This window comes from Eutrigla gurnardus (genome assembly GCF_963514095.1).
Source record: "Eutrigla gurnardus genome assembly, chromosome: 23".
Classification (NCBI taxonomy): Eukaryota; Metazoa; Chordata; class Actinopteri; order Perciformes; family Triglidae; genus Eutrigla; species Eutrigla gurnardus.
Window position 1 is genome coordinate 9449444 of NC_139934.1, and position 25906 is coordinate 9475349.

Here is a 25906-nt window from a genome sequence, read left to right on the forward strand (position 1 = left end):
TGAAGCCATGGAGTTTGGCTTTTTCTTTACTTTGTTTTTTTATGTGTAGTACTATAAACTCATATATGCAGATGTGTGTGGAAAACTTAAACCTGTAATTCAATAAAAAGTTGTTTTTTCTTCTCTACTATGAGCCTATGTTTCTTGCGCCAGTGGTCCGCAGCTATGAGCGTCTTTCTACATTGAGCATTGTTTTATTTCGAAAAGTGGAGGATATAAATTTCCCTGACGACGTTTGATCACTGAGCATTTGGTCGCTAAGAAGGCTGTTAAGAGTGGGTCAGCTCGATCTTACGTTTCCTTCTTAGTGAAAGATCTTCTTAAGCTAAGAGCGACTCTGGGAAACACATCCTTCACAGCGTTCTTAAGAGCGCTCCAAAGACGGTCTTAGCACTTAAGAGCTTCTTAACGAATCTGGGAAACGCGGCCCTGGGAAACGCGGCCACTGTTGTTTATGGATTTTGGATTATTCAGTTCGTTAATTTGATGGCTTTTTCGTTATTTTTGAAATGTATTACTATTATGTAATCAAGTGTGTCTGTGTTTTCACCTGCTTTGGGAAATTAAACCGTTAAAAGAACCACACAGTCGCTTTTTTGTGTCTTGGAGGTGTGTTCAAACGCCACAGGCTGCATTGTCGGCATGATGCCTTGACAGATTCACTTATTTACTTAAGGACGATACGTTTTCTCGCTTTTGCTAATTTCTAATTTATTTGGGACCAGGCGTTTATTTGTTTCAATCACTTAACAGACCAGGCGTTTATTTGGGACCAGGCGTTTATTTGGACCAGGCGTTTAATTCCTTCCTCTCAAAAATCCGGGATGAAAATGTCACAAACTTCTCCAGCTTCTCGGTGAATTCTCTGGCATCCTTCTGGTCAATAGTTGTTCGTCTTCTGCAAGTGAAGTTGTTGCGGCGGAGGAAACGATTTATCCAACCAGCACTCGCGGCAAACTCCTCATCTCTGCTGTCACTCACGGTGGCGTACATTTGTTTCATCATCGCCCTGATCATTTTGCGGGACACTCTCTCGTGGCGTACCCGTTTGCTGATAACCCATCCCCGCATGTTTATCTCCAGCTCCTCGCTAGCCTTCTTCACCTCCACCAGGCATCCTGGCCCTGTTGCTGTCCTCCTCGGACAGACGCTGAAGCTCCGTTTAATTTTTTCGCCAATGTCTCACTCTCTTCTGGTCGACAGAGAAACGTCTAGCGGCTGCTCCTCCTCTGCATATTTTAAGACAGAAAGTTTGAATTTCAAGTCGTACTTTTTTGCTGCACCGGAGCCATGGCGATCATCAGTGTGATATTGACTGACAGAAAGCACAATACGTGAAAAAGGCGAAGAAGAAAAACGTGCAGTGTCAGTGGACACGTCTTTTTCCTTGATTTAAACAAATAATAATAATTAGACTCGGCATTTATTTGGAACCGGCGGTTATTTATCAAAATATACACCTGCACCCGGCATTTAAAGGGAACCCGGCAATTAATTGAAACCCGGCTATTATTTGGTAATTTACGGTAATTCTTTGTCTAAGTCGGCTGCCAATCTGCAGGGGACAGTGCGTGTCATAAGCACGATAACAAAAGTGTACACAAACAGAGAATCAGGTGGCAAAAATAAAAGAAAGTGGCAAATACATAAGCCTCTCTGACCCAGAGCCCTGTTGCGACGCATCGTCATGGAGGCCGATCAGCACCATGGACAGCTCCGCTAACAACCCGGACCTCAGCGCATCATTTGCGCACAACGTGCACCAGTGTTACTGTAATAACACAGGGGTGGGCAATATTTTATTTAAAATTAGTCAAACCATCAGCCATAGGTACTGAAGAAACATAAATATGGACTCGAGGCATCTTGTTTTACTGATCATTAAGTACCCAAATGACTGCATCAATAAATGAGGAAATTATATTCACAGACCCTATTTTAAATAAAAACATGATCAAACTAGTAATGGATATTACAATTAACCACTCAGATAACCCAAATTTGTCTTTTCCTTCTATTTTTTTCCTTCTATCTACAACGGTCATATGACCTTCTATGATTTTATTAGCCTTTACAGCAGAGGTGGGGGCTGGGGGTGGGGCCATGAGCATCAGGGCTTAGTCGGTTCAGGGGTCGATCACAGCACCATGGACAGCGCTGTTGTTTTGTTTTTCTTTCAGGACCTCCAATGCACATTAATCACTTAATTTGTATCAAAAAAGGCTATAGGCTATTACAAGTCAAAGAAATTGGCCGCGTTTCCCAGATTCGTTAAGAAGCTCTTAAGTGCTAAGACCGTCTTTGGAGCGCTCTTAAGAACGCTGTGAAAGAAGGATGTGTTTCCCAGAGTCGCTCTTAGCCTAAGAAGATCTTTCACTAAGAAGGAAACGTAAGATCGAGCTGACCCACTCTTAACAGCCTTCTTAGCGACGAAATGCTCAGTGATCAAGCCGCGTCAGGGAAATTTATATTCTCCACTTTTCGAAATAATAAACAAACAATGCTCAATGTTGTAATGCGCTAAAAAAAACAAAAAACTTTTCATTTAATTACACGTTTAAGTTTTCCACACACATCTGCATATATGAGTTTATAGTACTACACATAAAAACACATCAACAACCCTGTGGCATTTCACAGATATCAAGGAAACAGATGTAATTGAACTCAGCTGAACCTCATCCAGAGAGGCTCCACCTGCTACTCTATATAAAGGCGTTGCCAAAGTCCGCGCGTGTGAGAAACCATGGCTGCAATAAGGAGCTTCCTGGAGGTGGTGGGGGACGGCACCGGCCTCAGCAAGGCATCGGTGTCACGGAGTGTGGCAGCTGTGACACCGATTCTCCTGCGTCATGCCCGGACCCACATAAAGATGCCCACCACACGAGACGAGGTCCGCCAGGTCCACCAAGGGTTCCACGCAGTGGCTGGGATCCCCCGGTGATCGGTGTGGTGGATGGCACCCTCGTTCCAATCCACAATCCCTCCCTGGTGGATCCATGCTGGATCGGTAGGAAGCACTACGCCCATCTCCTCCGCGGTGAACGCCGGTGCCCGCTTGGTTCGCTTGCTGCTGCTTTCTTCCATTCTCACATGTGTGTGCTTATATCCACGGGGGTATATATGCGCTAATGGGCTTGATTACTACTTGGATACACCTGTTGGCACACACACAACCCCCTCCCCACACACCCACCCGCACCCGATACATGTGTAGCCTAATTGCACCTGTGTCGGGGGGACCACGGGGCGCTGTGTGTGACTTATGCGCTGATAAAGAGGTGGGTGATGGATTAGCCTGGCATCGATTGATTCAGTTTCAGCACCACCGCGGTGGACAGCTCCCACTAAGAGCTTCTTAAGAAGCTTCTTTGGCTTGATCTTAAGGTTCTCCTAAGAAGGCAGTTAAGAACGCGTCTGGGAAACAGCCGTATCTTAGCGCTCCTTCTTAGCCGAACCCTTCTTAAGAGCCTTCGTAAGTCCTTAAGAACGATCGAATCTGGGAAACGCGGCCATTATACACTCAACAAAAATATAAACGCAACACTTTTGTTTTTGCTCCCATTTTTCATGAGATGGACTTAAAGATCTAAAATGCATTCCAGATACACAATATTACCATTTCTCTCAAACATTGTTCACAAATCAGTCTAAATGTGTGATAGTGAGCACTTCTGCTTTGCTGAGATAATCCATCCCACCTCACAGGTGTGCCACATCAAGATGCTGATCTGACATCACGTTTAGTGCACAGGTGTGCCTTAGACTGTCCACAATAAAAGGCCACCCTGAAATGTGCATTTTTTTGCTTTATTGGGGGTCTGGGGACTCAGAACCAGTCAGTATCTGGTGTGACCACCATTTGCCTCATGCAGTGCAACACATCTTCTTCGCATAGAGTTTATCAGATTCTCAATTGTGGCCTGTGGAATGTTGGTCCACTCCTCTTCAATGGCTGTGCGAAGTTGCTGGATATTAGTGGGAACTGGTACACGCTGTCGTATACGCCGGTCAAGCACATCCCAAACATGCTCAATGGGTGACATGTCCGGTGAGTATGCTGGCCATGCAAGAACTGGGACATTTTCAGCTTCCAAGAATTGTGTACAGATCCTTGCAACATGGGGCCGTGCATTATCTTGCTGAAACATGAGGTGATGTTCATGGATGTATGGCACAACAATGGGCCTCAGGATCTCATCACGGTATCTCTGTGCATTCAAAATGCCATCAATAAAATGCACCTGTGTTCTTCGTCCACAACAGATGCCTGCCCATACCATAACCCTACCACCACCATGGGCCACTCGATCCACAACATTGACATCAGCAAAGCGCTCACCCACACGACGCCACACACGCTGTCTGCCATCTGCCCTGAACAATGTAAACCGAGATTCATCCGTGAAGAGAACACCTCTCCAATGTGCCAGACGCCATCGAATGTGAGCATTTGCCCACTCAAGTCTGTTACGGCGACGAGCTGGAGTCAGGTCAAGACCCCGATGAGGACGACGAGCATGCAGTTGAGCTTCCCTGAGATGGTTTCTGACAGTTTGTGCAGAAATTGTTTGGTTATGCAAACCAATTGTTTCAGCAGCTGTCTGAGTGGCTGGTCTCAGACGTTCTTGGAGGTGAACCTGCTGGATGTGGAGGTCCTGGGCTGGTGTGGTTACACGTGGTCTGCGGTTGTGAGGCCGGTTGGATGTACTGCCATATTCTCTGAAATGCCTTTGGAGACGGCTTATGGTGGAGAAATGAACATTCAATGCACGAGCAACAGATCTGGTTGACATTCCTGCTGTCAGCATGCCAATTGCACGCTCCCTCAATGCTTGTGGCATCTGTGGCATTTTGCTGTGAGACAAAACTGCACATTTCAGAGTGGCCTTTTATTGTGGGCAGTATAAGGTACACCTGTGCACTAATCATGATGTCAGATCAGCATCTTGATGTGGCACACCTGTGAGGTGGGATGGATTATCTCAGCAAAGCAGAAGTGCTCACTATCACACATTTAGACAGATTTGTGAACAATGTTTGAGAGAAATGGTAATATTGTGTATCTGGAATGAATTTTAGATCTTTAAGTCCATCTCATGAAAAATGGGAGCAAAAACAAAAGTGTTGCGTTTATATTTTTGTTGAGTGTATGTAGCAGCAGTGAGTACCCCTATGGAGTCAGAATAGTACGGTCTTTTTTTCATAACCACATTTTGCGATGATTTGATGAACAGTGAATGAGACTCCTCCGAATCCAATCAACGACTATTCGGGGTCACCTCTAGTGTTAACAAAAGTCAAAACTAACGGAACAGCCTACCCAGCACCCCTCAAAACAAACTCCAGTATATGGTTATTGTCCCCAGCACTTTTCAAAATAAACTGACGCCCCACTTCTGCAACCGTCTTGTCTGTGGCATAAACAAGTTCCGCTGGCCAAGTTTTCGGGACGACATCTGTTGGTACCATGACTGGCAGATACTTTGCCTAATACCAGAACCACAGGCTCTGAACAAGCGCTCTGTACAGAATGTTTGACCAGATATCTTTGTTGTTAGATTTTATTTAGAAAAGAAAGTGCAACTCTCGCAGATTTTATAGAGAAACAAATAGTTTACCATAATTTCATTATTATCCAAATACCTTTCCCATTTACTAAAATATATTGTTGAGAAAGTGACTAAATACCTTTCTGAAAATGCACATTTTATAATCACTATGTAATTATCCATCCATCCATCCATCCATTTTCTTCCGCTTATCCGGTACCGGGTCGCGGGGGCAGCTGTCTGAGCAGGGACGCCCAGACTTCCCTCTCCCCGGACACTTCCCCCAGCTTCTCCGGGAGGACCCCAAGGCGTTCCCAGGCCAGCCGGGTGACATAGTCACTCCAGCGTGTCCTGGGTCTTCCTCGGGGTCTCCTCCCGGTGGGGCATGCCTGGAACACCTCCCGAGGGAGGCGTCCAGGGGGCATCCGATGCAGATGCCCGAGCCACCTCAACTGGCTCCTCTCGATGTGGAGGAGCAGCGGCTCTACTCCGAGCTCCCCCCGTGTGACGGAGCTCCTCACCCTATCTCTAAGGGAGCGCCCCGCCACCCTGCGGAGGAAGCTCATTTCGGCCGCTTGTATCCGGGATCTTATTCTTTCGGTCATGACCCAAAGTTCATGACCATAGGTGAGGGTAGGAACGTAGATTGACCGGTAAACCGAGAGCTTCGCCTTTCGGCTTAGCTCTCTCTTTACCACGACGGACCGATACAGCGACCGCATTACTGCAGCCGCTGCACCGATCCGCCTGTCAATCTCGCGTTCCATCCTTCCCTCACTCGTGAACAAGACCCCAAGATACTTAAACTCCTCCACTTGAGGCAGGAACTCCCCCCCGACCTGGAGGGAGCAAGCCACCTTTTTCCGGTCGAGAACCATGGCCTCAGATTTGGAGGTGCTAATCCTCATCCCGGCTGCTTCACACTCGGCTGCAAACCGCCCCAGGACATGCTGGAGGTCCTGGCTCGAAGGAGCCAACAAGACCACATCGTCCGCAAAAAGCAGGGATGAAATCCAGTGGCTCCCGAACCAGATCCCCTTCGGCCCACGGCTGCGCCTAGAAATCCTGTCCATAAAAATAATGAACAGGACCGGTGACAAAGGGCAGCCCTGCCGGAGTCCAACATGCACCTGGAACAGGTCTGACTTACTGCCGGCAATGCGAACCAAGCTCCTGCTCCGGTCATACAGGGACCGAACAGCCCTTAGCAGAGGGCCCCTGACCCCGTACTCCCGAAGTACCCCCCACAGAATGCCACGAGGGACACGGTCGAATGCCTTCTCCAAGTCCACAAAACACATGTGGACTGGTTGGGCAAACTCCCATGAACCCTCGAGCACCCTGCGGAGGGTATAGAGCTGGTCCAGTGTTCCACGGCCAGGACGAAAACCGCATTGTTCCTCCTGAATCCGAGGTTCGACTATCGGCCTAATTCTCCTCTCCAGCACCCTGGAATAGACTTTCCCGGGGAGGCTGAGAAGTGTGATCCCCCGATAGTTGGAACACACCCTCCGGTCCCCCTTTTTGAATAGAGGGACCACCACCCCGGTCTGCCAGTCCAGAGGCACTGTCCCCAACTGCCACGCGATGTTGCAGAGACGTGTCAACCAAGACAGCCCCACAACATCCAGAGACTTGAGGTACTCAGGGTGGATCTCATCCACCCCCGGTGCCTTGCCACCGGGGAGCTTCTTAACTACCTCGGTGACTTCAGCCCGTGTAATGGGTGGATGAACCTCTGAGTCTCCAGCCTCTGCTTCCCCAATGGGAGACGTGTCAGTGGGGTTGAGGAGATCCTCGAAGTATTCCTTCCACCGCCCGACGATATCCCCAGTCGAAGTCAGCAGCTCCCCACCTCCACCGTAAACAGTGTTGGTGGAGGGCTGCTTCCCCTTCCTAAGGCGCCGGATGGTTTGCCAGAATTTCCTCGAGGCCGACCGATAGTCCTCCTCCACTATGTAATTACAATGTATTTACTCTGCTTTGAAATTGTCCATGACAGAGTGGACACATTTTTCCATTTGCATGTAAATTGTCTGCTTGCAGTTAATTTATAAAATGTGTGGGAGCTTGACCAATATGCATTTCTAACAGCATACCATATACTTAATGCAATGACTATGAACTTCAATGGAAAATCTCAGCTTTTTTGGGGGGGAAATGGAGAAGTCATATGCATGAACTCATAAAAAGAGAGCATTTAAAAGTTCATATAGTTATGACAAAAATGTGAAAACATATTTCATGACATTATAAAACATTGTGTTACAAAACTGTTATCTGAAAAATACACTTCCTTGATGCAGTTAGATTTACGAACCTGATAAATATTTCCTTGTGACTGTATCTGAAAGTGTGCCAATGTGGTTATTTATACTTAGTTCCTAGTAAGTGACAACTACCTAGTAAATCACATGTTGGCCTCATGGGATCAGGAAGTTCCTTTGATGAGATACACACCAGGTGTAAGTAATCTGACATCTCTTGCCCCCACCCACCAAAAAAAAAAAGAATTTACTTCTGAAAACAGGTTGGGTCAATGCTAAAATGGGATTGACCACTCCCACTGTGTCAAACACATTGCCTTTGTATTCTACTCGTGATGAGGACAATCCATTGACGGTGATTGTTGTGGTGCAACAAGCAGAGGAATGTGACAAAACAAAACCAAGATGATCTTCTTTTAACCCACTGTATTAAATCAATGCTGATTTTGTACTTTGTGAAACTAAACTGTAAAATATATTTCCAAATATAAGAAATACAATATGTTCAACAACCCCTCATTGTATTAACATGAATTATTTATCAACTGGCTGTCAGTTGAGTCAGGCTACACTGTAGTCAACTGTTCCATGACAAGACTCCATGTAGACCGAATCGAAAGCAACGTCAGGCATGTACCATCTCCTCCGGTCTACATGCCGAAGTGTCATCGGGCGAGATATTGATCCCCAAATTGCCCTCGAAGGCTGTACCATCGGCGTGTGAATGTGTATGAATGTGTTAGCTCCTGATGTGCAGGTGGCTCCTCTGCCATCAGTGAAGCATGAATGTGTGTGTGAACGGGTAAGAGTGACTGAATAGAGTGTAAAGCGCATTGAGTAGCTAATTAGCTAGAAAAGCACTATATAAATGCAGGTCCGTTAACCATTTACATGCACACCAGATCTCATGAATTACATTGTCACAGTAATCTGTTAAATTGTGCTTCGAACTTAAATAGCCATGAAAATGAATAACAAATTCTCCCAACTTTTTTTTTTTACAAGAAAATGAATGACACTGAAGCTATCTTGAACTTTAATGTTAATAACTGTGTAAAGATATAAAGCCTGTACCACCTCAGGACTGGTCCACCACCTACTCAGATTCCTGCAATTAACTCAACGAATGCTTTGACCACTACAGTGTCAGAGTTCAGTTGAATTTCAAGAACTCATCCATTCAAGGACACACACACACACACACACACACACACACACACACACACACAGACACACGCACACAATGGAACAAACAAAGACCTTCAAACAAGGAGTCAAATAGATTATCTTCGATACGGGTGAGAATATCTAGATTCAAGAGTAAAAAGGAAACCATGGGAGTGTCAAAGTCAAAATATAGCTGCTGCCAATTAAAGACATACTTAATCATTCTGTCATCTGATATGGCCACAAGCCAACCAACTTCAGAATCTTCGGTGGTAAACCCTAGCACTTCTCATTTGGATGGAGTTGGAAATTCATCTTTTGTGGGTCTGGTGCTTCCATATTGGTGCATAATGTATCAGCGCTGACAAATTCCTCAGAAGAAACAGTGACTGCAACACAGATTCATATACTGCAAATAATAGCACTTCAAATAAAGAAATTACTCATGCCTATAGATGCTGTGTCATGCTCTGTCACTATTTATTTTTTCTTTTGTCTTTGTGTGGAATTTGTATTGAGGACTATACTCCCAAATAGCCATAGCCAGTGTCTGCTTATTAGGGTAAGATTAATGAATAATTTATAATATATGTCATACTGTATGTCTGTGTAACATGTGTGATCTTAATGTCCTGGATCACATAAGATGCAGGAAGTTGTGTTGAAGTCACATAAAGTGTGTGTATTTTGAAGTAACCCCCACCAATTTGATTATCTATGAATGTCAAGCAGAACACAAGGTGAGTCAGTACTAAGTTTGGATTATGGTTTTAAACACAATTGTGTTGTCTTACCTTTGTATTATTTCACTATCATGTATTTCACATGACTTTTAATGAACTCTGAATGAAGGAGATAACAATAATTTACAGGCACACCAATGTGCCCTGGTCTGGTCAACTAATAAGAACAAGGACAATAGCCAGCGTGGCAGTGCCCAGTATATGATTTGGCAATAATCTCGCAGCTCTACCTGCATAGATTCTAAGATTATGATATCTGGTTAGTTCACTTGAGTGGAATGCATACACAACAATGCTCATGAGTGTCTAGTTACTGAACCAAGTCATGAACCTGAAGATTGTGTGAGCAGTTTCTTTTTTTTGTTTTTTTTTTGTTTCCTTTCCTCCTCATACTTTGCTGCTATATAACACCTGGACAAACAGCATCCGACTAGACCAAGATAGAGGAACATAAGGAGCTTCAGAATACGTTTTAAAAGAATGCAAATCTAAGACGTTATTTATAATTCCTGACTATTGCTTGGGGTAAGTACATTTTTGCATCAACATTCTGTAGGTATTTTTATTCAATTGTAAAATATGTTTCACTATATTCAGTTTTTTTTGTACTGATTGATTTTTAAGCTGTTAACAGGTGGTCTCTTCATTCAGTGTAAATATATTTTATATAGCTTTGTCCTAGGTAAAATATCTGGTTTTCTATGATAAACAGGTGTATGAATAATTTCTGTTTCGGCCAAAGAGTATATCTGCGTTAACATACAATGTAAAATGCAGATTGCTTCAAGCTTCTCTATAACTATATGATATTATTTAATAAAATATTTTACAAACTTTTTATTGACGATGTTTGAAATGCAATCTTTTATCTTACAATACAATTTGTATGTTGTATTCTTTGGCCGCCACAAATAACATAGTCAGTTAAAGTGAGACCTAATTTTGATGCAACATAGGAGTCTTCATGTCAGGTCACTTGTAGCGGTCTCATATCTGTCTTGAGACCAAACCGTATAACTGATATTGTGTCTTAGACCATGGTTACTCTTGTCTTTTCAATGCAACTTTTCTCACATACTGTAAAGTCTGTGCACTCTCAGACTGGCTCTTGTTCCCATTCGTATCGGATCATACCACATGGCCCGACTTGAATTCGAATCAGTGAGGTGTGCACAATCCGGATTTATCAAATTTAGGTCCCATATCATTTGCCTCCCACACAGGAGTTCCAATCCGCAAAGGAAAGGGAGAGGATTGTGCTATTTTACTGCTGATGAAAACCCAACATTGCTTGATTATGCTGCTTCAAAATTAAAAATACACACACACACACACAAAAATAAATAAATAATGGGGACATTTAATACAAAGTTATTTTTTTATTTTTTATTTCTTTGTAACCGAATATTCAAAATACTCGAAATAAAAACAAGTCTCCATTATAAATTAGGTTAGTCAAAAATCAATTCAGAAAAATCCCCTTGAACTTCGACTTTGCATATCGTCACAGTTGTTTCAAACCCTTTCACTTTGGATGTTTGCTGTACCGGCCAGGAGTTAAAAAGACTAGAAATAATTTATGATGAATACAATCATTTGCAGTTTGAAAATAGTTTGCAAAGATAAGTTAATATAGTTTCATTTGATCTGTTTAATTTCAAAAGAAAATGGGACAGACGTAAACAGAAAACATTTACTTGTTGTAAATTGTTGGAGGCCTATGTACTTAAAAAGTAATAATTCTGATAAATAGTAATGGTAGCACAAAATCTTTCAAAATGCTGTGTTTGTGAAGGATTCTTTGATTTTACAGATTCAAAACAAACCAAGATGGTTGTTGGACGGATCATATCCCTTTTCCTGATTCTTATAGGTAAGCCTGTCTGACTGATTAAGAAAGTTCTCAAAGGAATATAAAGGAAAAGGTGGAGGGTCCAGACTGCACTTCAAGTGCGAGTTTTTGCTGACATCTAAACAATGTTTCTTACCCATACTTAAGACATTTTATTATTACCTTTAGTGTTACCTACAACAGCAGCACAATCGACAACAGCAGCACCTACGACAGCAGCACCTACAACAGCTGCAGCTACAAATGCCACACCTACGACAGCAGCACCTACATCAGCAGCACCTACAACAGCTGCAGCTACAACAGCCGCACCTATGACAGCAGCACCTGCAACAGCTGCAGCTACAAATGCCACACCTACGACAGCAGCACCTACAACAGCAGCACCTACAACAGCTGCACCTACAACAGCTGCAGCTACAAATGCCACACCTACGACAGCATCACCTGCAACAGCTGCAGCTACAAATGCCACACCTACGACAGCAGCACCTACAACAGCTGCACCTACAACAGTCACACCTTCGACAGCAGCACCTACAACAGCTGCACCTACAACAGCTGCAGCTATAAATGCCACACCTACGACAGCATCACCTGCAACAGCTGCAGCTACAAATGCCACACCTACGACAGCAGCACCTACAACAGCCACACCTTCGACAGTAGCACCTACAACAGCTGCAGCTACAAATGCCACACCTATGACAGCAGCACCTACAACAGCAGCACCTACAACAGCTGCAACTACAACAGCTGCACCTACGACAGCAGCACCTAAAACAGCTGCAGCTACAAATGCCACACCTACGACAGCATCACCTGCAACAGCTGCAGCTACAAATGCCACACCTACGACAGCAGCACCTACAACAGCAGCACCTACAACAGCTGCAGCTACAAATGCCACACCTACGACAGCAGCACCTACATCAGCAGCACCTACAAAAGCTGCAGCTACAAATGCCACACCTACGACAGCTGCACCTACAACAGCCACACCTTCGACAGCAGCACCTACAACAGCTGCACCTACAACAGCTGCAGCTACAAATGCCACACCTACGACAGCAGCACCTACATCAGCAGCACCTACAACAGCTGCAGCTACAACAGCCGCACCTATGACAGCAGCACCTGCAACAGCTGCAGCTACAAATGCCACACCTACGACAGCATCACCTGCAACAGCTGCAGCTACAAATGCCACACCTACGACAGCAGCACCTACAACAGCAGCACCTACAACAGCTGCAGCTACAAATGCCACACCTACGACAGCAGCACCTACAACAGCAGCACCTACAACAGCTGCACCTACAACAGTCACACCTTCGACAGCAGCACCTACAACAGCTGCACCTACAACAGCTGCAGCTACAAATGCCACACCTACGACAGCATCACCTGCAACAGCTGCAGCTACAAATGCCACACCTACGACAGCAGCACCTACAACAGCCACACCTTCGACAGTAGCACCTACAACAGCTGCAGCTACAAATGCCACACCTATGACAGCAGCACCTACAACAGCAGCACCTACAACAGCTGCAGCTACAAATGCCACACCTACGACAGCATTACCTGCAACAGCTGCAGCTACAAATGCCACACCTACGACAGCAGCACCTACAACAGCAGCAGCTTCAAATGCCACACCTACGACAGCAGCACCTACAACAGCAGCACCTACAACAGCTGCAGCTACAAATGCCACACCTACGACAGCAGCACCTACAACAGCTGCACCTACAACAGCTGCAGCTACAAATGCCACACCTACGACAGCATCACCTGCAACAGCTGCAGCTACAAATGCCACACCTACGACAGCAGCACCTACAACAGCAGCACCTACAACAGCTGCAGCTACAAATGTCACACCTACGACAGCAGCACCTACAACAGCTGCACCTACAACCGCTGCAGCTACAAATGCCACACCTTCGACAGTAGCACCTACAACAGCTGCAGCTACAAATGCCACACCTATGACAGCAGCACCTACAACAGCAGCACCTACAACAGCTGCAGCTACAAATGCCACACCTACGACAGCAGCACCTACAACAGCAGCACCTACAACAGCTGCAGCTACAAATGTCACACCTACGACAGCAGCACCTACAACAGCTGCACCTACAACCGCTGCAGCTACAAATGCCACACCTACGACAGCATCACCTGCAACAGCTGCAGCTACAAATGCCACACCTACGACAGCAGCACCTACAACAGCAGCACCTACAACAGCTGCACCTACAACAGTCACACCTTCGACAGCAGCACCTACAACAGCTGCACCTACAACAGCTGCAGCTACAAATGCCACACCTACGACAGCATCACCTGCAACAGCTGCAGCTACAAATGCCACACCTACGACAGCAGCACCTACAACAGCCACACCTTCGACAGTAGCACCTACAACAGCTGCAGCTACAAATGCCACACCTATGACAGCAGCACCTACAACAGCAGCACCTACAACAGCTGCAGCTACAAATGCCACACCTACGACAGCATTACCTGCAACAGCTGCAGCTACAAATGCCACACCTACGACAGCAGCACCTACAACAGCAGCAGCTACAAATGCCACACCTACGACAGCAGCACCTACAACAGCAGCACCTACAACAGCTGCAGCTACAAATGCCACACCTACGACAGCAGCACCTACAACAGCAGCACCTACAACAGCTGCAGCTACAAATGCCACACCTACGACAGCAGCACCTACAACAGCTGCACCTACAACAGCTGCAGCTACAAATGCCACACCTACGACAGCATCACCTGCAACAGCTGCAGCTACAAATGCCACACCTACGACAGCAGCACCTACAACAGCAGCACCTACAACAGCTGCAGCTACAAATGTCACACCTACGACAGCAGCACCTACAACAGCTGCACCTACAACCGCTGCAGCTACAAATGCCACACCTACGACAGCATCACCTGCAACAGCTGCAGCTACAAATGCCACACCTACGACAGCAGCACCTACAACAGCTGCACCTACAACAGTCACACCTTCGACAGCAGCACCTACAACAGCTGCACCTACAACAGCTGCAGCTACAAATGCCACACCTACGACAGCATCACCTGCAACAGCTGCAGCTACAAATGCCACACCTACGACAGCAGCACCTACAACAGCCACACCTTCGACAGTAGCACCTACAACAGCTGCAGCTACAAATGCCACACCTATGACAGCAGCACCTACAACAGCAGCACCTACAACAGCTGCACCTACAACAGTCACACCTTCGACAGCAGCACCTACAACAGCTGCACCTACAACAGCTGCAGCTACAAATGCCACACCTACGACAGCATCACCTGCAACAGCTGCAGCTACAAATGCCACACCTACGACAGCAGCACCTACAACAGCCACACCTTCGACAGTAGCACCTACAACAGCTGCAGCTACAAATGCCACACCTATGACAGCAGCACCTACAACAGCAGCACCTACAACAGCTGCAGCTACAAATGCCACACCTACGACAGCATTACCTGCAACAGCTGCAGCTACAAATGCCACACCTACGACAGCAGCACCTACAACAGCAGCAGCTACAAATGCCACACCTACGACAGCAGCACCTACAACAGCTGCAGCTACAAATGCCACACCTAAGACAGCAGCACCTACAACAGCTGCACCTACAACAGCTGCAGCTACAAATGCCACACCTACGACAGCATCACCTACAACAGCTGCAGCTACAAATGCCACACCTACGACAGCAGCACCTACAACAGCAGCACCTACAACAGCTGCAGCTACAAATGTCACACCTACGACAGCAGCACCTACAACAGCTGCACCTACAACCGCTGCAGCTACACATGCCACACCTACAACAGCTGCACCTACAACAGCTGCAGCTACAAATGCCACACCTACGACAGCATCACCTGCAACAGCTGCAGCTACAAATGCCACACCTACGACAGCAGCACCTACAACAGCCACACCTTCGACAGTAGCACCTACAACAGCTGTAGCTACAAATGCCACACCTATGACAGCAGCACCTACAACAGCAGTACCTACAACAGCTGCAACTACAACAGCTGCACCTACGACAGCAGCACCTACAACAGCTGCAGCTACAAATGCCACACCTACGACAGCATCACCTGCAACAGCTGCAGTTACAAATGCCACAACTACGACAGCAGCACCTACAACAGCAGCACCTACAACAGCTGCAGCTACAAATGCCACACCTACGACAGCAGCACCTACATCAGCAGCACCTACAAAAGCTGCAGCTACAAATGCCACACCTACAACAGCTGCACCTACGACAGCAGCACCTGCAACAGCTGCAGCTACAAATGTCACACCTACGACAGCAGCACCTACAACAGCTGCACCTACAACAGCAGCAGCTACAAATACCACACCTACGACAGCAGCACCTACAACAGCAGCACCTACAACAGCTGCAGCTACAAATGTCACACCTACGACAGCAGCACCTACAACAGCTGCACCTACAACAGCCACACCTTCGACAGCAGCACCTAGAACAGCTGCACCTACAACAGCTGCAGCTACAAATGCCACACCTACGACAGAAGCACCTACAACAGCAGCAGCTACAAATGCCACACCTACGACAGCAGCACCTACAACAGCAGCACCTACAACAGCTGCAGCTACAAATGCCACACCTACGACAGCAGCACCTACAACAGCTGCACCTACAACAGCTGCAGCTACAAATGCCACACCTACGACAGCATCATCTGCAACAGCTGCAGCTACAAATGCCACACCTACGACAGCAGCACCTACAACAGCAGCACCTTCGACAGTAGCACCTACAACAGCTGACCCTACAACAGCCACACCTTCGACAGTAGCACCTACAACAGCTGCAGCTACAAATGCCACACCTATGACAGCAGTACCTACAACAGCAGCACCTACAACAGCTGCAACTACAACAGCTGCACCTACGACAGCAGCACCTGCAACAGCTGCAGCTACAAATGCCACATCTACGACAGCTGCACCTACAACAGCCACACCTTCGACAGTAGCACTTACAACAGCTGCAGCTACAAATGCCACACCTACAACAGCTGCAGCTACAACAGCCGCACCCACGACTGCAGCAGCTACAACAGCTGCAGCCACGACAGCAGCACCAACAACAGCTGCACCCACGACTGAAGCACCTACAACAGCGGCACCCACGACTGCAGCACCAACAACAGCTGCACCAACAACAGCTGCATCCACGACTGCAGCACCTACAACAGTCGCACCTACGACAGTAGAAACTACAACAGCAGGACCTACAGCAGCTGCAGTTACAACAGCTGCACCGACAACAGCAGCACCTACAACAGCTGCACCCACAACAGCAGCACCCACGACTGCAGCACCTACAACAGCAGCACCTACAACAGCTGCAGCTACAACAGCCGCACCTACGACAGCAGCACCCACAACAGCAGCACCCACGACTGCAGCACCTACAACAGCAGCACCTACAACAGCTGCAGCTACAACAGCCGCAGCTACAACAGCTGCACCCACGACAGCAGCACCAACAACAGCTGCACCCACGACTGAAGCACCGACAACAGCAGCACCCACGACTGCAGCACCTACAACAGCAGCACCTACAACAGCAGCACCTACGACAGCAGCACCCACAACAGCAGCACCCACAACAGCAGCACCCACGACTGCAGCACCAACAACAGCCACACCTACAACAGCTGCACCCACGACTGCAGCACCTACGACTGCAGCACCCACGACTGCAGCACCTACAACAGCAGCACCCACGACCGTAGCACCTACGACTGCAGCACCCACAACAGCCACACCTACAACAGCTGCACCCACGACTGCAGCATCTACAACAGCAGCACCTACAACAGCAGCACCTACGACAGCAGCACCTACCACTGTAGCACCCACGACTGCAGCACCTACGACTGCAGCACCTACGACTGCAGCAACCACAACAGCGGCACCCACAACTGTAGCACCAACAACAGCAGCACCCACGACTGCAGCACCTACAACAGCCACACCTACAACAGCTGCACCCACGACTGCAGCACCTACGACTGCAGCACCCACGACTGCAGCACCTACAACAGCAGCACCCACGACCGTAGCACCTACGACTGCAGCACCCACAACAGCCACACCTACAACAGCTGCACCCACGACTGCAGCACCTACAACAGCAGCACCTACAACAGCAGCACCTACGACAGCAGCACCTACCACTGTAGCACCCACGACTGCAGCACCTACGACTGCAGCAACCACAACAGCAGCATCCACAACTGCAGCCCCAACGACTGCAGCACCCACGACTGCAGCACCTACAACAGCCGCACCTACAACAGTAGCACCCACGACTGCAGCACCTACGACTGCACCAACCACAACAGCAGCACCCACAACTGCATCACTAATGACAGCAGCACCCACAACGGCAGCACCCACGACTGCAACACCTACAACACCGGCACCCACGACTGCAGCACCCACGTCTGCAGCACCTACAACAGCAGCACCTACAACAGTAGCACCCACAACAGCAGCACCCACGACTGCAGCAACTACAACAGCAGCACCTACAACAGCTGCACCAACAACAGCTGCACCTACGACTGCAGCACCCACAACAGCAGCACCCACAACTGCATCACCAACGACAGCAGCACCCACAACGGCAGCACCCACGACTGCAACACCTACAACACCGGCACCCACGACTGCAGCACCCACGTCTGCAGCACCTACAACAGCAGCACCTACAACAGTAGCACCCACAACAGCAGCACCCACGACTGCAGCAACTACAACAGCAGCACCTACAACAGCAGCACCTACAACAGCTGCACCAACAACAGCTGCACCTACGACTGCAGCACCCACAACAGCAGCACCCACAACTGCAGCACCCACAACAGCCGCACCCACGACTGCAGCACCAACAACAGCCGCACCCACGACTGCAGCACCAACAACAGCTGTACCTACGACAGCAGCACCCATGACAGCAGCACCTACAACAGCTGCTCCTACAACAGCTGAGACAGTCACAACAAGGCAACTGTCTTTCAGATCTGTTGGAGTAACATTTACAAATGACTTGCTGGATTCAACATCTGCAGCGTTTATAAGTCGAGCTTCACAAATAGAGTCAACAGTAAGTCATTCATTGAAGCTGAACAACATCTATGAATCTTTTATTAATTGGAAATAGTTTACCACATATCGATGATGCCATATTTTCTTTTCTTATGTACGTTCATCCTCTTTCTCTGTAAATACAAATTCTATGATCTTCACCTCAAATCGTTACAAAGTAAATTCAGAGCGTGGTGGAGCTACACTCTATTTGCATCCGGGTAAGAATAGTCACACTGCAGCTATTTGGCTATTTACACCTAGCTAAATTGAATATGCTACTTAATTTAGAAATTGTGAGCTATAGCCAAAATAAATTTCTGCCAGCATTGTTGGCTTCAGACACCTGGCTGCTAACAGCATCTACCATTTTTAATTATTCATGTTTTTTTATAAACCTGTGTGATGCAAACATATTTGTAATATAACATTTCAAACTGGGTGCTTCTAATATTGTCTAATAGATGCTATGTTGTTTCATGTGAGACAATGGATGGAAATTGGAAAATGGCATTTTAATTCCTGGGTTGAGTTTTCAAAGACAAAACTATGTAAATCATCCTTCTATACACAGCAATTAGGACAGAGATAAATTATGTTGAAGAAATTGGAATAGTGTTATTACTTAATGCAAATAAAATACCATCATGAAAAAGACAAGTGAAGAAACAGAAGCCAAAAATATAAATGTACTTACAAAACATGTGTTTGTCTTTTGCAGCTTACACCTTTCTACCAAGGAGCATTTGCTACATTCCGCAGCTTGACAGTGACTTCATTCAGGTAATTTGTTAATGTAATGATCATATAATCTGAGTATTGGTCATAGAGTCATATGAATAAAACACATTTTGGGGGGGGGGTCATTTCTTTTGCAGAAATGGATCAATCATCACCGCCGCCAATGTTGGTTTTTCATCCGTATCGGTTCCTGATGGCACACAGATTAGAAATGTGTTGGTCACAGCAGCTTCAAGCATCACAGCCTTCAACATTGACACCGCCTCCATTACTGTGGATGGCACACGTAAGTGATATTGAATGCTATCTCATCAAATTAAAATATGACAGATGTCACTTCATTTATTAAATCAATACCTTTTTTTCTTTTCTCAACAACTGGTGCACCTACAACAGCGGCACCCACGACTGCAGCACCTACAACAGCTGCACCTACAACTGCAGCACCTACAACAGCCGCACCCACAACTGTAGCACCCACAACTGCAGCACCCACAACAGCAGCACCCACGACTGCAGCACCCACAACAGCAGCACCCACAACTGCAGCACCTACAACAGCAGCAACCACGACTGCAGCACCTACAACAGCAGCAACCACAACTGCAGCACCTACCACTGCAGCTCCCCAAAGAGTTGTGAATCTTCAAGCAACCCTTGTAGAACCATTTGTAGAAGAACTCAATGATCGAAACAGCCCACAATTTCAGACTCTTGCGATACAAGTCATAACAGTGGTAAGTATTTACTGTTTTTAGATTGTCATTTTATTTGGAAAATAATGTTTTGCTCTTGATATGATTTTTTTTGCTTCCTTCCTATAGTGTGATTTAATCTACTCTGAACGATTTGGCCCTATTTTCATCCGCACTGTGATCATTGCGTTTCGGTAAGATTTTACATTATGAGAGTTCAATTTACTTTGTTTCACTTTCTGGGTTGTGGTCAGTGTTATTATGTTGAACTTAATAATGACAAATCGAGACAATTACACATTTTCATACATTTTCAATGCAAATATAATTTGATCATATTTGCTTTTGTGATGCAGTCCAGTTGAGGCACGCATCCGAGCAGCAGCCAATACTCAAGCAGAGGTCGGGCTTGAGTTCAATGAAACAGCTTCAGCTGAAGAAATCCCACAGGCTGATGCTGTTGCAGAAACCTTAGTAGCCGCCGTGTCTAACCCCAACAGTACCTTCAACCTCACTGTTGAACCCAGCTCCATCAAAGTAGTTGGTAAGTAAACAATAGCGCTGCATTGTACTCCAGCGTATGTTAGAGCAATGAAATACAGTATACACAGTGTTATTTCTAATTTATCAATCACTGTGTGTGTGTGTGTGTGTGTGTATTTATGTTTCACTCTAATTAATGGTGGGGGTTAAATGGTTATTTTCACTGACACTTCTATTCCTGACATTCCTACATAAATTATTATGGATTCCTACCCTGATCCTTTTTGATGAATTGTTGGTTCACAATGAGCATAGACATTCATTATTACCATGAATTCCACTGTGACAAACATTAGCAAGAGTACTTAAACTGTGACTTACCATCCATAAACGTATGTCACAATGTTTGTTTGTTCAAAAGATGACACTCTGGCTAGCATTTCTTCTTGAGATGCACTGATTGCAATTTTGACTTGCTGACTCTGATTTTCTTTCTAAGATCTATAATAGACATCAACACCAGACCAACCATATTTTACCACTATCCCCCGCAAGTGATTTCCACAATCCTTTTAATCCCACCATGGATAGGGACTGAAATATTTTGATTTAAAGAAAGATGAGATGTGGATGAGTTGGTCACTGTGATTACTCTCAGCAGAATACATGGGAATTAATTACTACAAAATAAGAATGAGTTGTTCCAAATGTTTAATGGTTGTCCCTTAGGACTTGCAGTTGTGATATTGAATGCTTTCTTATCAAATTGAAATATTACACATATGTCATTTAATTTGTTAAAGCAGTAACATTTTTTCTTTTCTCAACATCTACAACAGCTGCACCTACAACAGCAGCACCCACGACTGCAGCACCTACAACAGCTGCACCCACGACTGCAGCACCTACAACTACTACAACTACAACGGCTGCAACTACAACTACTACAACTACAACGGCTGCAACTACAACTACTACAACTACAACGGCTGCAACTACAACTACTACAACAGCTGAGGCAGTCACAACAAGGCAACTGTCTTTCAGATCTGTTGGAGAGACATTTACAAATGACTTGCTGGATTCAACATCGGCAGCGTTTAGAAGTCGAGCTTCACAAATAGAGTCAACAGTAAGTCATTCATTGAAGCTGAACAACATCTACGAATCTTTCATTAATTGGAAATATTTTACCACATATCGATGATGCCATATTTTCTTTTCTTATGTACGTTCATCCTCTTTCTCTGAAAATACAAATTCTATGATCTTCACCTCAAATCATTACATAGTAAATTCAGAGCGTGGTGGAGCTACACTCTATAAATAAAAATGTCTATTTGCATCCGGGTAAAAATAGTCATACTGCAGCTATTTGGCTATTTACACCCAGCTAAGTCGAATATGCTACTTAATTTAGAAATAGTGAGGTATAGCCAAAATAAATTTCTGCCAGCATTGTTGGCTTCAGACACCTGGCTGCTAACAGCATCTACCATTTTTAAGTATTCATGTTTATAATAACCCTGTCTGATGAAAACATATTTCTAATTTAACTTTTGAAACCGGGTGCTTCTAATATTGTCTAATAAATCCTATGTTGTTTTTGTGAGACAATGGATGGAAATTGGAAAATGGCATTTTAATTCCTGGGTTGAGTTTTCAAAGACAAAACTATGTAAATCATCCTTCTATACACAGCAATTAGGACAGAGATAAATTATGTTGAAGAAATTGGAATAGTTAATGCAAATGAAATACCATCATGAAAAAGTGAAGAAACAGAAGCCAAAAATATAAATGTACTTACAAAAGATGTGCTTTTGCAGCTTACACCTTTCTACCGAGGAGCATTTGTTACATTCCGCAGCTTGACAGTGACTTCATTCAGGTAATTTATTAATGTAATGATGATATAATCTGAGTATTGGTCATAGAGTCATATGAATAAAACACATTTTGGGGGGTCATTTCTTTTTTTTGCAGAAATGGATCAATCATCACCACCGCGAATGTTGTTTTTTCATCCGTATCGGTTCCTGATGGCACTCAGATTGGAAATGTCTTGGCCACAGCAGCTTCAAGCATCTCAGCCTTCAACATTGACACCGCCTCCATTACTGTGGATGGCACACGTAAGTGATATTGAATGGCATGCTATCTCATCAAATTGAAATATTACAGATATGCCATTTAATTTGTTGAAGCAATAACTTTTTTTCTTTTCTCAACATCTACAGAGGTTTCAGGTGGAGTAAGCCACAAGATCAGTCTCATCACTGCATCCTTCCTTGTGCTGTTGTCATGGCTACTGTCAAGCCAGCGATAGTGCATGGGTATGTCCATGCGTAATAAGACTCCTATAACTGATATGAAAAAGGGCTTATGTGATTAAAAATCCAAGAGGACTATAATATGGCTTGGAAAGAACTTTTAGATATTAAATTCTAAGTTGGGATGACCACACATATAGATATATAGAAGATAACAAAGTCAACCTTGATAGCAGAGACCTTTTTATAGAACTTCTCTGTTTGACGTCCCAGAAAGTCTGCCTATGAGAATTCAGTTCACTGGAACATAAATTATAACTGTAATTGATTGCATCCAAATGAGTTACAAAAATTAAATCCTTGTATAATCAGACACATCCCACTTGAAGCTTTCACTTATTGTGCTATAATAATATAATTCAGAACCGATAGAATTTAAATGAAACATAATGCCCTGTATGATTATGCAGTCACTTTTCTTACTTATATCTATTTAGATTATTATACGTGTATGTTGTTTTTGAGTGAGTTTTTTTGTGCAATTTAGGGAAAAGGCACTGTATTATTCATGATCAAAATACAAAAAATGTTCTACTAAAGCCTATTGAAGCAGATTACAAAAGTTTATCACATTATAATGAAGATGCTGCCATTAAAAGGTACTGACGATATGTACAGACAATGAAAGCCTGTCTCATTATTCCCTAAAACATCTTTCACAATCAGCTATTCTCAAGTTATTCAGGTTTGTTCAGGGAGAAAATTGGAATTGCACATACTATAGTTTCCCAATGGAAGGTTTTTAGCCTCTAGTTCAGCATTTTAGCCATTTGGCATCATGGTTTTTGGCCGTTGTCATGTTTTTTCGGAACCAGAAGTGACCCGAGAGGGTGGAGCTCACCGAACACTGACCAAGGCATTTACGTGACCAACTGAAAACACACTGAGAAGTTGTAAGACAAAAACACAGATATCACCCAGACCAAATAACACCCCGGTAGCTACCTTTCAATCATGAGGCAGCCCCGCCCAAAGCATACCCTGCTTTATTGTCTTATCTTACACTGGAACACAATTTACAAAATGACCACCATTCTGTAATAAATCAAGTGAGTAGTTCGGTAAATTTCTCCTCGAACATTTCCCTATTCCAATGGGGAAATCCCATTTTCATGAGAGGGGTATATATACTGACATTTCTTTGGAGAACAAAATGTTAAAATCTCCTGTGGTTAACTTAGTTAACCAGAGACGTTATTTTAGGCCCCATTGACTTTGTGACGAGGACTGCAGGGACCAGGGAACTTTCCCGGAACGGCTTGATCTTGGACATGTGGAATGTAGGATGGACCCGCATGGAACGAGGCAACTTGAGCCTTACAGCCGCTGGGTTAATGACCTTCTGGATTTCAAAGGGACCAATGAACTTAGGTGCCAACTTCTTCGACTCCACCCTCAAGGGTAGGTCCCGGGTCGAGAGCCACACCTTCTGGCCCACGAGGTAGGTGGGGGCCTGGGTGCAGTGACGGTTGGCAGTCGTGGCGTAGCGGTCCACCAAGCGTAGAAGAGCCGCCCTGGCTTCAGTCCACGTCCTGCGACAGCGACAGCGACGAATGAAGGCCTGGACAGACGGGCAGGAAACCTCTTTCTCCAGCGCCGGGAACAGAGGAGGCTGGAATCCGTAGGCACACTGGAAAGGGGAGAGCCCCGTGGCCGAGCTTGTCAGGGTGTTGTGGGCATACAGCTGCTGGGACCAGGAGGAGGGGTGTTTGGACACCATACACCGCAACGCTGTCTCCATCTCCTGATTCTTCCTTTCTGTTTGGCCGTTGGACTCGGGATGGAAATACGGACGACAGACTCGCGGTGGCCCCCACAAGCATACAGAACTCCCTCCAGAACACAGAGGCAAACTGGGGTCCCCTGTCAGAGACCACATCCACAATCCACAATCCCACTCATATGGAAGACGTCTGCATTACGACTGCTGGTCGTACGGAAGCAGGAAGACGTACGGCGCCGCATTTCCCCAAAAGCTGCTACAATCCGTTTTTAAACAGGTTCTTATCCAAACTTGACGTAATTTAACGGCAGACTTCTACTCTGCAAAGTCTGTCTTTTAACTCGGCGTAACCTACTGGATCATTGGATGTGTAGATTTTAGAATTTTATCCTGTTAACCCGACCGGCACCACACCGTGTAACCACAGTTAGCACTGGGCTTACCTTCACGGAAGACCACCAACACAGCTTACCGGAGGCCGGGCCTCCCTCTGTGGAGCCCTCGCGTGTAAGTCTCCCCCTGCGCTACTGTCTCTGCTGACCTCCCCGGCCTACTACCACCACAACAACAACCACCACAACCCTTCACTTGTTCCGACTCCGTTACTGGCCACAGTTGTGTTTATTCCTCCCCAGAAAACCTCCACCGACCCCACCGTGACATGGCTCCACTTACCTCGCCTGGTTGTGACAGCTGCCACCGGCTTAGCCAGAGGATCGATGAGCTGGAAGGGAGGATGTCCACGCTGTACCAGCTGAGGGAAGAGGAGCACCTCATGGACTCGATGGTCGTCGCTCTGGGTCCCGCTGCCAACTCAATATCCACGGGAGAACTCGACTCGACTGCCCCACTCACATCTCCGAACAATCCTGCCATCACGGTTGCAGCTCACTGGTCCCGGCTAGGAGCAAAGCCCAAAGCGCTGGTCAACTTCACTCCCGGATCCCGTCGGAAATCGTGGAATACTCTCCAGAAAAGCCCACTAGCACCTACAGCCCTCAATTTGTCCAATAGGTTTTCCATCCTGGATAAGGACAATTTTCCCCCATTTCAAATTGACCATTCCCCTCCACCATCAATGCCGGCTTCCTCCACTCGTTCGCCCCATCAAAAGGACCTGCTCCTCGCCCGGAGCAGGTGTCGGGGAAT

The 25906-nt window shown here is 46.0% G+C and overlaps 2 protein-coding genes across 2 annotated transcripts; both read left to right on the plus strand.

Annotated features, from left to right (window-relative positions):
• Nucleotides 1-9703: 9703 nt before the first annotated feature.
• LOC311009115 (uncharacterized protein) lies at nt 9704-12773 on the plus strand (the record flags this gene model as incomplete). Its single annotated transcript, XM_084003088.1, has 3 exons — nt 9704-9726; nt 11543-11602; nt 11750-12773. The coding sequence occupies 3 exons, from the start codon at nt 9704-9706 to the stop codon at nt 12360-12362; spliced, it is 696 nt and encodes a 231-aa protein (XP_083859214.1). The 3' UTR covers nt 12363-12773.
• Nucleotides 12774-15454: 2681 nt separating this feature from the next.
• On the plus strand, nt 15455-23661 carry LOC311009116 (uncharacterized protein; the record flags this gene model as incomplete). Its single annotated transcript, XM_084003089.1, has 11 exons — nt 15455-15474; nt 17201-18801; nt 19504-19565; nt 19661-19809; nt 19920-20260; nt 20348-20412; nt 20575-20762; nt 21541-21833; nt 22531-22592; nt 22688-22836; nt 22942-23661. 2 exons carry the CDS (start codon nt 15455-15457, stop codon nt 18684-18686), a joined length of 1506 nt encoding a protein of 501 aa, XP_083859215.1. The 3' UTR covers nt 18687-18801; nt 19504-19565; nt 19661-19809; nt 19920-20260; nt 20348-20412; nt 20575-20762; nt 21541-21833; nt 22531-22592; nt 22688-22836; nt 22942-23661.
• Between the last annotated feature and the right edge of the window lie 2245 nt (nt 23662-25906).